We start from the raw sequence: 16,626 nt of genomic DNA, 5'->3' as shown, positions 1-16,626 counted from the left end.
GCGGAACAACAAGAGCCGACGAGGTCTATTCGCAGATAAATTGTTCGATAGCTTCTATAATTGGTTCGATGCTCCGCGAGGGTATATATTGAATACATATAGTTGCTGAGCAGCTGAGCACCTGTGGAACGTAAATACCCCGCTGTGCTGCGTCAATAGCTCGGTATATAAGGCCAGGCCCGGACGAAGAGCTCAGCTGAAAAAATAGGACGACCGACGCGAGAAGAGGCGTTCGCTGGCGGGCGCAAGTGGAAACGGCCGGTCGAGCCGGGCCTGGTCGGACGCGCCTGGGAGCTTGCGAAGGCGAAATCGTCCCTCTCGCACTCGTCGCGGCATAAGTAGAATGAGTCGGCCAGCTGCCGAGGCCGCATCGCGGGACGGCGAGGCGGAGGGTGCGCGCGCTCCTCCCGTTCGATCGCGCGTCAGTTGTCACGAAGGCGCGCTTTCGAGTGCATGTGCCCTCGGAGACAGGGGGCGCCGCGGCGCAGCCCCAGCGCAGCAGCAGCTTCATCTCTCCGGAGCAGCTCAGTCGGACAACGGCCGTGGAATGGAGCGGGTCTGGAGGCGCGTCCAGAGCGCCGGTCGCCGCGGCGGCGCTGCTTCCGCGTCCAGCGCTGCGCAGCACGTGGCCGAGCAGGCGCAGGAGGAGCAGCAGCGGGAGCAGCAGCGGGAGCAGCAGCGGGAGCAGCTGCGAGGCAGGCGCAGGTCGCGGGGACCCCAGACGATCGTGTGCGGCTGCCAGGTGCAGCCGTGCCCGGTGCACCCGGTGCTGATCCGGGTGCGCAGGAGCCAGCGGCCCCCGGCGCCCAACTGCGACTGCCCCCCGGACGCGCAGCCCTGTCCCCACCGGCCGCGGCGGGTCAGCAGGAGGTAATGCCATACATAAATAGAATATATATAGGATAGGTCATTTGCGAGTGGACTGCGAGGAGGAGGAGAGGCGCGTGTACTTACAGAGCGGTTGCGCGTTGCAGGGGCGAGTCGGGCACGAGGCGCCGGCCGCAGGGCCTGTCCTCGCTGTTCGCGACGTCGAGCGCGGCGACGGCGGCGGTCCTGAGCGCGGGCACCGGCCAGCACCCGCACTGCCCGCACGGCGACGACGAGGTCTGCGACTGCGAGCGGGACGCGCGGCCCTGCCTGCACACGGTCAAGACGAGTCGGGCTAGCAAGGCGAGCAAGGCGGCCAAGCCGAGCTGCGAGTGCCCGGCGGGCCAGGCCTGCGCGCACCGGGCCCTCGAGGGCCGCATCAAGCGCGTCAAGTGCCGCGTGCGCCGGGCCGGCTGCGCCATGGCGCGCTGCACCGCCGAGCTCGCCATGCTCCACCTGCACTGGCAGCTGGCCGGCGAGTGCGCGCCCTGCCGGCCCCGGGCCCTCACGCGCCGGCTCTGCCGCCGCCAGCAGAGCGACAACGAGCTCTACCGCAGCAACAGCTTCAAGTTCGAGCGCTTCGACCGCAACGCCGACGAGGGGGGCTCCTCGCTCCGCAAGCAGGTACGTCCAAGCCGACACTGACTTCATCTACTCGCGCGCCGCGGCCGCGGCATCGGGGCATCGGGACTATCGACCGGCCTCGAGCTCCGCCGCTTCCTCGAGTCGACCTTTCCTTCTCTCGAGCCTCGCGGAACTATATACTTATATGCTCATTGAAGTACTCGGTTGCCCAGCGCCTCGCACTTCCGAAGACCGAGAGCCGTGGACCTAATTGTTGGAATGTTGCCCCCTTCTTTGGATTCGTGAGCAGTCAAGGCTCATAAGCTTTGTGAGAGGAAAATCGCGTTTCATTAGCGTCGACATCAACATCGAAATGTATACGAGTCAATTGTTCACGGCCGGGGAGCCTGAAAAAGTTAGGCTTAGGGAACGTCTAGCTAGAGGCTGGAGAGAAGGCGACCGCGCGGCAGGCATCCGCCGTCGCGTGCCACTTGGAGAAACGGTATAAAATGAAAATTCATTAGCAATGTAAATAGCAGCGATGAGACTAGCCGAGCGAGACTAGTCTTGCTCCTCAGTTTGTCCAGAGAGAAAGAAGGGGTAGGTAAAACCCCGGCGCGGAGCAAGAGCACTTTTCCGCTCGCGGGGAAGGGAGGTTACGGAGGAAAGGCTTCTTTCTCTGTCTCTCTTTCCTCTGCAGCGGCGAGGGAACGGAGATGCCGCGGCGGCCTTTCATTCTCCTCTCGGGCAGCGCCACCTCTTTCATACACACGATTCACCTTTTTGCCCCCGCCACACGCTCAACCGCGCGCGATCTACTGAACTATAGAATCGCTCATCAGCGCCGCGCACTTTAAACGCCCGCAGTGCCGCGATCGCGCCCTCCTGATAAGCCCGGGCGCATACATGTATTAAACACACCGACGTCTGTGAAGTGTGAGAAATTCCGTCCTTTCGTCGGCCACGACGCTCGCTTTTTCACACTCTTCGCGCAAATCGTGCAAATCTGTGCAAATCTGTGCACAGTCCTCCTGGGTGCATTGAACTGTCTTGGTGCGATAGCAATGGTATCGATTGGCTAATGTACCCGTACTGAAGTGCGCACAAAATGTTGCAGACATATTCGCATCGATTTCCTACGAAAGTTCCCAAATTTCAGCATGATTTTCATTAAAAGCTGATGCTCACTTTGAAACTTCGAGATTTGCCCGTAGTTGTACAATGATCTCATTAATTAAACCCACCTGTACACAAAAACATAATCCGAGTTCTCACATTTTGTAGAGTAGACAATTGGAACTGTGCTATGCTTCGCGGCAAATTTTGAGATGTGCTGGCTGTCGCTAAGGTGCTATAGGGGCCGTCCTACTGATCCATTTCGAATCCATTTAAAAAAATAGAACGCTTGAACTATTTCGGATTCTGGTGCATTTTTTAAAGATGAGCACAAAATGAGAGCAACACGTGAGCCGGCGGTAGTGCGTTGGTATGGCGTATTGATCTCCTAGCGCCGCCAGCTGACCCGTTACCCTTTCTCACCCCAACGTGCACGCTTCTGCGCCAAATTTCAGATGCATGTCCATTAATGAATACCTTTTATGAAGGATGCATATTATTTGTAAAATAACTTTCGTTCGTAAATAACCTCTCAAAGCTTTTCAATTCTCTCATGATCATTATAAATGTGGACCATACAAATGGCTGAATTTTAATTAGAGACATTTCACAATTCAGGTGTTATTTTTATTTATTTATTTATTTATTTTTTTTTTGCAAGTAAATAAAGAGCTTTGCTTTTGCTCTAGATTTAATCACAGAAATATAATCTCAACGTTAGCAGAATATATTATCATTTCTTAGATTTTATGCACCAAACTCAATGTCTCATTTATTCTTGAAACTATGTTTGTGGTGAATGTGTGTCACAAATACATGTTCGATCTGACACGTGTTAATGGCTCTCACTTTATTTGACATACCCATATGATAAAGGTGCTGATATAGATAAATAGGGATAAAAACATTTTAGATTGGTTAAGAGGCGCCTTATTAATTTTGTTTGTTGATGATTGTAAAAAGGTGTGGTAAAAAATGTGACAGACAGTGATTTAATATTCATAAAAATCACTGGCCAAGTTGAAATGAACCTTCGCAAAATATTAACTGTACACTTATTGACTGTTCCTTTCGATCCAATCGATGTATTCAGAGACCCTTGTGAAAACTGTAGGGTAGTTGACTTGAGCACAGCCAAGAGCCCAAGAAACAAGTCCAACCAAAACTCCATCAACAGTCAGAGGACCACCAGAGTCTCCCTGAGCACAAATAATACACGCATCGTTAGTTTCAAGTATTGACGCATTATTAGTTATTTTCATCATAGAATAACTCGCGAGACAATAACTCATACCTGGCACGATCCATGTTCGACGACGGGATCATGAGCACAAATGTGAGTCTCGTGAACTTTTTCGCCCAACTTCGTGTAAACATTGTTGCAGTATTGTTGGTCAGCTATCAATACTCCAACTTTTTGCAAATCTTTTGGTGTAGGGCCATTTTGCTGTAAAAGTATATTTTTCAAGTAAAATGAACGTCGAGATAATATTCATGGAAAATGCGCCAAACAATTTTCTTTCCTCAGCTTCCACTACAACGTTTCGGGTATTTCTGATAGTTCTTCGGGTAAAAAAACTACATATATAAATAATAATAAAAATTCAAAACTAAAGTTCTTATCTAGAGTGCTTTGATTTTGACTTGAAATATTAATTTATTTATAACCAAATAAGTTGATCCTTTACTTACTCGTTCTTACTTGTAAACCGTTTGTAACAATTAGCAAAAAATGTTGTTGTATTACTTACGTATAAATGACCATAGCCAGAAACCACAGCATGCTTATCAGCATCAATGACAGCGTTAGCTTTCGGTAAAATAACAGTGGATACTGTCTTGCTGAATTTGATTGGAGATTGAACCTATAATTCAATTTTCATTCAATTAAGCAAACAAATACAAGAAATGTTCAAAATAATCAAAGTTTGAATAATATTTACCTTGATCAAGGCAATGTCGTTTTTGTATGAATTAGAAGGCGAATAAGCTTCGTGCACGGTTATTTTTGATGCAAAGTAAACTGCTTGTGGGTCATCTAAGTTGAGAGTGCCGACAATGACTTGGATAGTTTCGGGATTAGTACTAAAAAAAAAAAAAAATTACAATTTAAAAGCACACTCTATATTTGAAATAAAAAATATTATATAAAAGGAGGTCCGAAATTAAAGTATCTTGCCAAAATACACAGACGAAAAAACAACTAACGATTTGCTCACGTAATAAATAAGAAAAACCACGACATAGTTTTCCTTTGTTATGAAATTGTTTATGATTTACTCGTTTCACAAAGTTTGAAGCGTGCGTTAACACATTTTTTTATACCTATATTCAAATGAGAACTATATAACGGAAAATATGTCGTGGTTTTCCGTGATTTGATTTTTATTATCCGTTATGCTATTAAATTAGTTATTTTGTCTGTATATACCTAATCGTGGCAAAAAAATTTAATTGAAATAGACTCTCTATTTTCTTACCCGGAAACACAATGGGCTGCTGTGATGATGTAGTTTTTATTCAGAACAGATCCACCACAGAAGTGAAAGTTATCTACTTTTCGTTGTAAAGATACCTAGATATATAAAGTATAGGCTTAAAGGCTCCAGATTTATAAAGACACAAACTAATTAAATATGTAAACACTTGATTTGCACCTGGTAAGGGATTTCGCCAAGGCTGACATTTTCTCCATTCACAATACGGGTGTTATCATTTTCGATTACCCTGCCTATAGACGTTCAAAAAAAACTTTTTAGTAAATACTGGAAGGGGAAATAATAAATATAAAAAAACTGTAAACCACTATATAATTTACCTTGAATGGCGGCAAATAAATTTAACAAAATCAAACCGGACTTCAGCATGATGTCAAGATGTAGCGCAAAACAAAACTGCGATATTTACGAAATGGGCTGCTTTTATACCATATCGTACTTCCTACTTTAATCGACCAAAGAATTTGCTTTGATAAGATTTTAAGATTCAATCTTTTATAGATATCTCTCTTTTACTATGAAGAATGATATGTAGTTCATATACTACAATTTCTTGATCAAAATCAGTGTTTTAGCATTTTTAATATTTGCTAGAGTTCAATAACATATAATATTATAATATTAGTTAATAAAAAAGTAAAATTAGTAAATAATGGATTATTACACAGCAAGTATATCTATTGTTAAGATAATGCTATATTATATATTAAGGTAAAATGCCCAATACTTGGACAAAATGAAAATTTAGACCTATACTTGGACACTCGAATGTTTGCTATGATTTCAATAACATTTTAACAAAAATCAATTCTCAAGGATGATTTGAAAGACTGCTCTCGAGTCCCATAAAAGCAATTTTTGCCAGTATTGTCCAACTTTACCGAAAACGCGATTTCCATAAAGCAGTAGTTAGACACGTTTAAGGGGTCCAGCCTGGATTAAATCCTACAAAAAAAAACAACAAAATATTCGTCCAATAAAATATTTTCTTCTTACGTAAATTAAAAAACAAAAAATATCTACTGTAAATATTGATACTATATACTATTTCTACTGAGAATTATCATATACATACAATATCAAATTACTGACCAAAATCCATGACATTTTACTATATAAATAAGTGTTTTTAGTCTCTTGCCACGGCTTTGTGAAAGATCTCGACTGTCTTCTTCACTCTACCCGGGCTTAAAATGTACCTTAAATATGCCGCCTCAGACATAATGAAAGACATTTCTAAAAAATATTAATAAATTTTATTATCCATAGGTTGTATACGTAAAAAGAAAAAAATTGTATCGGACGAATATTTTGTTGTTTTTTTGCAGGATTTAACCCAGGCTGGACCCCTTAATCATAATGTCCAACTATTGGGGCTAAGACCGCGTACAAGTACTGATTCAACCGTGTCAAACGATGTCCAACTATACCGTGATTTAATGCCACTCTTCAAAATTTATTTTTATTGCAAAAACTGATTGTTTGAGGTTCGGTTTTTATTTAAAAGAAAGTTAATTGAGTAGGCTAAACGTTGGTGTTACAGGATTTTGATACTTCGCAATTTATCCGTGCGAAATAAATGAGCATCTAAAATTTCCTCAGAATCTGTCTATGTATTGGGCATTTAACCTTATAAGTTTCTTCATGGTTCATTGACAAACGATAAAAAAATCTAATTCACAATGAAAGAAATTCTGACACTAAAGTAATTAACAAATGTACTAATCTGTGTAAATGTTTGTAAATTTGTGCATGCAATAAATTATTGAGGTAATTAGCTTCAAGTGATATCAGTACATTTTTTCTTGCCGATTATTTAGAATATGCTTGACTAACATAATATTTTGAAATATTATTTTATTTTATAGTGTTGTAGAAATGTTTTATGACAGTAGATTACATTAAATATACTAAAAATAGTTAACTAACTGTATGAAGATAATAAGAATAACAATAATGCTTTATTATGTGCAACGTGATAAAGATTAGTTTTCCATTTCCTGTTTCCTATCTACTTAATCAAATTTAATTAATCTATTTTACTTATAACGCCTTCGGCTCGGCTTTGGCTTGGGCTAATTCGCTTTAACTTGTACTGCAAACTCCACTCTTGGTCTAAAAAAGCCCACTTTACTATTGAATTTTTCTATAATTTTTTGAATTTTCGTGATTGATTTTGCCCATATTTTTATGTGATTTGTAATTTGTATTAATAATTTTGAACAGAATTTTTAATTTAAAAATATAGAATTTATTTAATGTACATTATCATATATTTATGTATTTAACAGGTTCTTAAATTTGTTATCTTCGCCCACGGTAAAATTGTGTATAATGAGTATAAGTACTTAACAAGTAGAGGGTAAATCAAGCTTTTACATATTAATAGCATGTTTTCATATATGTGCTTTGGTTTTTTAAAGTTTTGGATATCGTTTTTAATCATAAATATACAGATACATTTGTAAAATGGGAGTAAAAGTTTTTAAAATTTTTTTAGTAACTTTACACTCTTTTAAAATGAAATACTAATAAAATTTGCGCAGTAAAACAAGCATAAGAATGGTTCGGTTTGTGTGAAATTTTATCACATATCATACATAAATTATTAAAGCTAAAGAAAGTAAATTCAGAAATTATATTGTACGACAATAATGTACAGAGTACCTTACTAAATGATTCAATAAAACATTAATAATTACTTGTAGATTTTGGTGGGTTGTCATGGGTACAGAATATTTTCTTTTTTAAATAGAAACCATAGGTGTTTTATAAAAACGTATACTATCGTAATGCGGCAATGTCACAGAAAAAATAGAATTAAAATTCTCGTCAATAATTATAAAACATAAGATCGGACTAGGTGCTATTTGTCATGAATTTTGAACATAAGAATTTATCCAGTCAATATATTTTGAGATTTTTGTAAACACTGAAGGATAACTAGAATCAGCACATCCTGCATTTGTAAAACTTGTAATTCCAACGACTTTACCGCTGACAATTAGAGGTCCGCCCGAATCGCCCTAAGGCATAAGAATATTTGTGATTATAATCTTGATATTTGTTATTTTTCAATTAAAATGTTGTACTCTGTACAACACTATACCTTGCATATTCCTTTATGTTCTGAGCTGTATGCGCATATTTGTGTATCTCTGAAGTTCAGTTTGCTTTTCTTGTACTGTTCATTGCAGAATGATAGATCTTCAATATTTATTGTAGTCTTTTTTAATACCTTTGAAGTCTGATCGTGTTCCTAAAATAATAAAATTAATGGTAGTTATCAAAATAAAAGATAAATTTATTAAGCGTAAAAGATAAATTTTCATTGATAAAAAATACTGAGCTTACAGAAGTTCTTCCGAAGCCTGGCACTGTAGCTGGCGTAGAAGCTCTTACTTCTTCATTTTTTCTTGGTAAATAAGCAGGTCCGACCAAATCATTAAAAATGAAAGGCTGCGACACCTATGTTGATATTAATTATTATAATATGCCAAGGATGATGAAAATGCAAGTGCAAGAATCACGTGTGCGCACAGATCGCACCAAGTAACAAATTATAGGGGATGGAATAGTATTTGTTTCTAATGAATAAAAGGTCCTTAAACATTTTTAAACATCAGAACAATACTTATATTATACAATATTAAGTTAAGGAAAAATATGAAAGATTTATTGAAATCAAACATTCATGGACATTCTTTATTCAAAGAAGAAAAAAGTAAATGGTTTCGGCAATTTTAATAGAATTATAGGAGACCGTTCTGTTGTCTATACTGACGGGTGACAGGTAAATAAAGCTACTGTAAATTATATGTCGCGTGCATAATCAATAATTATAGGAGTTTTATTGTATGTTAGGAAACTTTTGCTATGATAAATTTAAAATAACGTCCGCGAAGTATTTACTGGACTATGAAAAAACATCAAGCAGCTGACTTAAAGTTTTCCCTAACTGAATTGAAATTATTTATGTTCGATTCTACTGTTATAAACTTAACATATTTAACAGAAACTTACTTTTAATATAGCGATGTCATCTTTCCAGGAATCTTGTTGGTCATATGTTTTGGGTACGTGTATTTCAGCAGCGTAATTCTTGAAAGTTGGTTTTCTCAAATCAGTTGTTCCACTTATAACTTGAAAATCTTCTGCTAAAAATCTATAAAAATTAGTAATTAGGATTCTAATTATAATACTTTTTTAAATATTGTGAAAACGTTGAGAGCTTTAATAAATATGATATTAAAAAAAAAAGATTTCTTAAAAGAAAACTGCTCGTAGAGATTACGATCTATTCCCACAGTTTAAAAAAACAACGAGCATTAGAGTCTGTAAATATCATATCTTAAAATAAAGATATCAATAAATCTTATACGAATAAAAAAGGAAATCAAGTGGCACGGTAGCGCCATGAAGGCAAGTTCCAGAAGCAGACGAACCTGCAGCGCCGCAACACTATATACTTCTATATTGGCTTCTCAAATTTTCAATTATAAAATACAAATATTCACATTATTGTATCTAAATTTTTTGGAATATAATCATATTGTGTATCTTTAACTATGATTTCTAATCGATGTATTGGCAAGAAAGCAGCTTTTTTTATAACAAACGAGTATGTCAGTAAACAAACCTGCTCTAATCATCTTGGGATTCTTCAGCCCAATAGATGTTAAGACTATGAAGTTAGCCACATACGGCTAGTATTAAGACCGTAAATTTAGATGCATATGGCAAAAGTACCGTTGTATAGGATATATGCGCCACTTGATTGCTTTCCCACGTATACAAACTACTGATGTGATTTTATTTTTTAACGCCCCGTAGTTTATATTGTCTAGGTGTAAAATATATTCGAGGGTGGCGTCTAGAGGGTGGCTGATGACGAGGTCTAGGTGGTGTGCTCCTTAGTTTATGTTGTGTAGGTGTACAAACCATGGCCGATCTCTATAAAAATAAAACTTTTAACCAGAGTAAAAGAGTTAGGCGAGTTTGATGCATTCCGTGTTATGTCATGCATGACAATGTCATAATGTAAAATGATAGCGTTATTTTATTTGCAACGAAATTACAGATTATAAAAGAACTGAGACAAAAAAAAGTCAGTTTTATAACAATTTTATTTTAATCATAATGTAGCAAACAGAAAATTATTGTGTCATATTAAAGGCTGAGTCGAATTATTACTAACTTAAACTTAAGCAATATATCGATTAATTATAAACAACGACCGATACTTATTTTATTTATTATGCTGTCTATCAGTAACTTTTTGCATATTTTATTTTTGTACATACACTTATAAAATTCTTCTTTTAATATAATCTTATGGATTTCCAATGTAGATTACACTACAGTCGAAGTTAAATATTAATAAATTTGATATTACATTCTGACACACAAAAAGAATATTTCAGTTGTTCACCTATGAACAAAATGAAACGGGCATGGTAAGTCACGTAGCAAGTATCGAGAGTCATTTGTAATTGATCGATATATTGCTTAAGTTTAAGTTAGCAATCATTCGACTTAGCCCTTAAGGGGATGTCGGCGCTAAAGCTTCGCAAATCTGACACGAGGTATTTTGTATTTCCAAACTTTTTGATCGAAAATTTCTTTCGATAAAACGATTCATTAAACTTAAACACTACGCCGCTACAGACTCGGTTTTTCATTTGCAAGCTTTATTTAAAAAGTTTTACGTAAAATTAGATTTTAAGGTCGGCGCTGCAATCGCATTAGTACGCGTAAACATCTGTTCGTATTTCCAAGATTTTAGAAAAACTAAATGACCGATCGAAATTTCCCTTGTGTAGTATATTTCAATTAACGTTCTTTTTAAATTCTATTGTTTTTTATGTAACTTCATGTTATTGATTGTAAATAATAACTGTCATTCAAAATAAACTTATCTTTGAGTAAACATATTTGCAGTTTATCTAAGTTTACTCTTTACATACACAATATTTTGGTGTCAGAATTGGTTTCGAAAATACGCCAATTACTTGATTTTCTATATTCTACTACAATAACACGCAGAGAGAAATAGTGAAAAGTGCATATTTTCATTACAAAGTCAACATAACCATGTCGGACGTAGAGGAACCTTCTACTGCATTGATTGCTGCTGTGACGATTGACAAAGGCGTTGGCGGATGCTATGAGGATTGATATTCCACAAGTTACCACTTCTGTTATAAACCAGCCTGAATCTAGTTCTCAAGTTCAACCCAAAGCTCCTCCGTTCAAGTATCAAGAATATCGTTTGTCCGACGGAATGACAGTCGACGATTATTTCAAGAGATTCGAGTGGGCATTACAACTGAGTAAAATTTAGGAAGAAGAATATGGTAATTTCGGTCGAGTATATATGGGTGCAGAACTTAATAATGCTCTGAAAATTCTTGTTGCTCCTGATACACCAGAAAGTCGCACGTATCAACAAATTCGCACTGTTTTATTTGCGCATTTTGACGTCGAGAAAAATAAATATGCAGAAAGTGTTAAGTACCGACAAATTGTACAACTACAAAATGAATCCATTGCTAATTTCTCACGACGATTAAAACAAGGAGCAACGTTCTGCGAATACGACACATTTCTCAACAGTATGCTGATTGAGCAGCTCCTACATGGTCTCACCGATCGTAATATGCGCGTTTAAGGACGCTAATGAAATAGCACATACATTGGAATCAACTCGTCAAACAGCGGATGAGGTTACCTCTACTTCTAATAAGATACATGCACTATCTTATTCAACGACGCATTTCAAGCATAAACGGAATGCTTTGCATACATCGCGCAGTGCTTCTCGGAAGCAAGATCATGGCGAACAACAAGGTCAGTAGTACGCTTGTTTTGAATGCGGAGAACGTCACAAACGCAATGCGTGTCCATTTCGTACTTCTAAGCGTCATAAATGCAAAAAACATGGGCACAAAGCGAAAGTTTGCAGAGCTTCATCTTCACTTTCTACTTCTCAAATACAAAGTTCTGAAGAGCCTGCACAACAAATAGACACATTGAAATGTTTCAACGCAGTCAAAGAAATCCACATTATTGATTCTTGTGGTAAGAAAATACTTTAAGTGCTTTCATAGGTAGCGATACACTTCGTAACCTCAAACCCAATTTTAAATTGCAGCCAACTTCTAAGAAATTCATGAGTTACTCGCAACATCATCTCAACTGCATCGGTCAACTACATCTCGTCTACATCTCGTCAACTTTCAGTCTCCGTTATTCAAGGCTCTTACGATTACTTATTTGGTCGTGAATGGATCGCACAATTCAGTCACGGAATTGATTGGACCGAACTCTTTTCTCCAATCAAGGTTAATGAACTTTCTACTCTTCCATCTTCATTAACTCGTGATCAACAAACACAGCTGGATCAACTTTTGACCAGGTACATTGAAGTTTTCAGCGAAATAGCTGGAAAATTTACTGGGCCTCCAGTTAAGGTATATTTTAAACCTGGGAACTTCTCCTGTTTTTGCTCGTGCTCAAGATATAGCATATGCGTTGCGTGACAAATATTCTAAAGCAGTTGACGCTAAACTTGCGTCTGGATTTTACAAAAAAGTCGATTTTTCCGAGTGGGCTTCGCCTACACACGTCGTTATTAAAAAAAAATGGTGATATTCGTATAACTGGCAATTATAAACCGACATTGAATCCACGTATAATAATAGATGAATGTCCTATTCCAAAACCTAGTGACATTTTCAACAAAGTAAAAGTAGCTAAAATTGACTCTCCACTATGATAATTCAAGAAATCTTTATAAAGGTGGGAGGAAATGTAATATATTTCAATTAACGTTCTTTTTAAGTTCTATTGTTTTTCATGCAACTTCATATTATCGATTGTAAATAATAACTGTCATTCTAAATAAACCTATATTTGAGTAAACATCTTTGCACTTTCTCTAAGTTTACTCTATACATACACAATACCTTGGTAGAATGATTTATTAAACCTAAGAGCGCTACAAGCTTGGTTTTTCATTACAGGCTTTATTTAAAAAGTTATATGCAATAGAAAAACAGTGTTTTTAGCGACAACATCCCCTTAATTGAATACAACAATTTTCTGTTTGCTATATTATGATTAAAATATAATATTGTCATAAACCTGACTTTTTTATTGATCTCAGTTCTTTCATAATCTGTAATTTCGTTGCAAATAAAATAACGCTATTACGTTACATTATGCATCAAACTCGCCTAACCCTTTTACTTTGGTTAAAAGTTTTATTTTTATAGATTACATATTATTCTTAGTTTTAATGCCTTTTTATTAATTGTATTTGATATCTGTTTTCATAATAATAGGCCCTTTCTATTTTTGCTCACGATAAATTGAGTTTAAATAACGTATAATTCTAATTCAGTTCTAAAAATTTAAATGAATTTTGAGAAATTAAGATTTAACCATATATGCTGATCAATTTCATTTTTTCTTCTCAAGTTTTGTTATTGCATTACAAATCTATGTGATGGTTTGGAAACGTTAATATAGTAAGTTTTCAAGAATACTAATATGAATTAAATTACCCATCCAAGCAATGACCCGCAGTGAGCACATGATATTGGTCTATAATTATTCCACCGCAGTGATGATAATTGCTGTCTGCATTTTGTATTGAAACCTGTTCAATCATTTTAATAAACCATGACAAAACACACTTCTGTTTTTGTTTGTATGCTAAGTATATTTTTACCTGATAAGGAAATTCTCCAAGTTTAGCATCCACGCCTTTCACAATCCTTTTTTGTCTTGAAAACGCTTGAGATCCTAATCGTTTTTACAAATCAAACATTGAAAAATAAAAATAATTTCCCCATTTCCTGCTAAGTTTTACTGACCTACTAAATAATCGCAAGAGATTACATTACATTCACATTACAAATTTAATATTCGTTATGCTTTTAAAACTTATTGCACCGGAGCATTAATTTATCAATTTATTCAATTAAATGATTTTTTCCTCTGCTTTGGTTTTCTTCATGAAAAATATATTCCAACTTTTGTATAATGCAAGTTATAATCTGCGCAACAGTCATTTTTTTTGCTTTCATATAGTCTAAAATAATTCAGGAAATAATTTAGGCAATATGAGGACTCTGAATATTGAAAAAAAATGCGTTCTTCTAGCTCTGAGATTTTCGATAATGCTTTTTATTTTTGGTACAAAACATGTACGCAAAAATTAAAATTCGTGGGTATGAAGAAAAAAACGTTTCCACTGCGTACTGAAATCGCGCAAAACGAATGTACACAATAACACGTTCAACCTTAACGGGCTATATACATCAGTGATTCCCTAAAACTCATTTGACGTCAGTTTATACACTACGTCAGATTTCTGACATAAATGAGAATATACGTGCAACAATACACGTATAGTTTAGAAAAAATTAAAGGATGAAATAGTTAAATTTATTATTATTATTTTTGCATATAACAATAATATAACATTTCTAAATATTTGTAAGATAAATTATAATTTGCAATACAACCATTTTACAATTAATACTATCCGCACATATTTTTAAGAACAATAATACAAATAATAATAATTATGAAAGCAATTAAGTAATGTAATACCTTGAATCACAAGAAGAACATATAAGAGGAAAGCCCAAGAGAACGCCATCGTACTCACTACGAGGACAAACACTGTTTGATGACTCACTCGTGGTAGATTTTATACATGCCTCGGTAAGACTACGTTGACTTATTGACAGTAATTTCATTAGTCACGTTAAGATAAGTTAAGTAAATAATTCTACTTTTACAGAATTTCGAATTGATCTCGAAAAAAGTATATTTTCTATATATTTATAATTTATAATTTGAATTTGATGTGGTTCTGGTTTTATGATTTCAATAAAATGTGCCAAAAAAATAATTTTGATTAAAATGGAATGTATAAATTAATTTAATGAATGAATGATAATAGCAATGATATTTTTGTTAAATATATACAGTTGGTTTTACTAGCAGAAAACTAATCGGTTTCGCAATAAATAAAATTAATTTCTCGTGATAATATTTTATAAATATGGACAGAATTGTAGTCTTTAGATATCGATTATTTAATATCAGTTTATAACAAACATAACAAATTTTTCATGTCTTTTTTTATAAGTATGCACAAGACTTTTTTATGTTTTGTTTTGTGTGCAAGTTGTTTGTTTTTGGCCGCGGTATGGTGGTTAAACTGTTGCAGAAACTTATATGCATTATATAAAATATTCATCATAATCATTAAATTTTAATTCTTCACAGTATATGAGCAATCAAAATTGTTCAACAAAAAAATATATGTCAATAGCTGTATGCATGAGTCAGTCAATTATTTGTAATTTATTAAAGTATCTATAAAAGTAACAATATCCTGGAAGAAACACTCAGCATCAGTTGGCGAACCGTTGGCATATGAGGAATTCTACACGGGAAAAATGCCATTTTCAGGTTGGAGAAACCGAAAAAAAACAAATGTTGGGGCACGCGCCCGCAACTTTTTTTCTTATTGTGCATGTTTAGAACAATGCAAAACCACGTTCCAACATCGAAACAGTGCCGTGTGACACTGTTTTGTAGGACCTTCAAATTCGTCAATAAATAGCCATTGTTTAACGGCATGTACCTAATGCATAAGGGCACAAGCAAAAAATGTATTACGGTAGAATGAAGGAACTGGAAAAAAGCTTCAATTTAAAAAAATGCTTGATTTGGTCCCAAGTTACGCACAATCGAAAGTGTGAAAAAATCATGAAAAAAGATACAAATTTCTTGACTTTGAAAAATCCTGCAATTTTCATGATTTTTCCGCATTTTCAATTGTGCGTCCCTGGTAGAAAATTGGCTGGATGATCTGGCCACGAAACTATCTTTTGGGCAGGTCTGAAAACATTTTCTGCGCAGAAATTTTCGAAGAATCTGCACAGATTTTGGCAGATACGGCCAGAATCTGGCCGGGAAATTAATTTTATAAAGAGCCCCTAACCTTAAATTATAAAAGTGTATATCCTACAATAAATAAGAACTTCGTAAATATTGATGGAAATGAGTCCAGTTTTGTTATTCAGAGGTTTTTGGGGTCGCTGAACATGAATATCGCGACGGGAATACTCTCAGAAGTATCTGGTGCCCGTGGTAGACAGTATTAATGTCGTCACCTGGAGTTTTGTTAGAATTTGTAACATAATTAGTCCAAACTTGTTACTCGGGGGTTTTCGAGGTCGCTGAATACGAATGTCGTGACGGCAACACTCTTCGAGGTACCTGGTGCCCAGGGTGTGCAGTATCAACATCGTCTCCTAGAGTTTCACGGAAAATTAACAACATAATTCGTCGAGACTCTTTACTCGGGGGTTTTCGAGGTCGCAGAATACGAATATCGTAACGGCAACGCTCTCTGAGGTACCTGGTGCCCGGGATGGCCAGTATCAACGTCGCCTCCTAGAGTTTCACGTAATATTAACGACAAATTTCGTCAAGACTCGTTAATTAGGGGTTTTCGAGGTCGCAGAATACGAATATCGTAACGCTCTCCGAGGTA

General features: G+C 36.8%; 3 protein-coding genes and 1 long non-coding RNA gene across 6 annotated transcripts in view; 2 read left to right on the top strand and 2 right to left on the bottom strand.

Moving 5' to 3' along the window:
• The first annotated feature begins 510 nt into the window (after positions 1 to 510).
• The window catches only part of LOC100120618 (heat shock protein DDB_G0288861), a 116,616-nt gene continuing 100,500 nt past the window's right edge, over positions 511 to 16,626 (top strand). For 2 of the 3 annotated variants that reach the window (XM_031923798.1, XM_031923797.1), the window contains exons 1-2: positions 512 to 870; positions 975 to 1,491. In XM_031923798.1, the coding sequence (XP_031779658.1) occupies positions 548 to 870; positions 975 to 1,491 (840 nt within the window). In that variant the 5' untranslated portion in view covers positions 512 to 547. Of the gene's footprint in view, positions 871 to 974; positions 1,492 to 16,626 lie in introns of all 3 variants that reach the window. The other variant, XM_031923799.1, reaches the window with a different exon arrangement.
• SP72 (serine protease 72) lies at positions 3,157 to 5,445 on the bottom strand. The gene is made up of 7 exons (NM_001172618.1): positions 5,366 to 5,445; positions 5,205 to 5,278; positions 5,028 to 5,122; positions 4,491 to 4,632; positions 4,299 to 4,412; positions 3,842 to 3,994; positions 3,157 to 3,746 (listed from the first exon to the last, which is right to left on the bottom strand). The coding sequence occupies exons 1-7, from the start codon at positions 5,412 to 5,414 to the stop codon at positions 3,603 to 3,605; spliced, it is 771 nt and encodes a 256-aa protein (NP_001166089.1). The 5' UTR covers positions 5,415 to 5,445; the 3' UTR covers positions 3,157 to 3,602.
• On the bottom strand, positions 7,274 to 14,738 carry SP73 (serine protease 73). Its single transcript, NM_001172619.1, has 7 exons — positions 14,667 to 14,738; positions 13,780 to 13,853; positions 13,613 to 13,707; positions 9,069 to 9,210; positions 8,400 to 8,513; positions 8,155 to 8,304; positions 7,274 to 8,071 (listed from the first exon to the last, which is right to left on the bottom strand). The coding sequence occupies exons 1-7, from the start codon at positions 14,713 to 14,715 to the stop codon at positions 7,919 to 7,921; spliced, it is 777 nt and encodes a 258-aa protein (NP_001166090.1). The 5' UTR covers positions 14,716 to 14,738; the 3' UTR covers positions 7,274 to 7,918.
• LOC116738518 lies at positions 10,841 to 13,743 on the top strand. Its single transcript, XR_004344642.1, has 2 exons — positions 10,841 to 12,125; positions 12,199 to 13,743. It is a non-coding gene; the product is annotated as an uncharacterized LOC116738518 (long non-coding RNA).

This window comes from Nasonia vitripennis, chromosome 2 (assembly GCF_009193385.2).
Source record: "Nasonia vitripennis strain AsymCx chromosome 2, Nvit_psr_1.1, whole genome shotgun sequence".
Taxonomy (NCBI): domain Eukaryota; kingdom Metazoa; phylum Arthropoda; class Insecta; order Hymenoptera; family Pteromalidae; genus Nasonia; species Nasonia vitripennis.
This window is presented reverse-complemented; position numbering and strand designations above follow the sequence as displayed.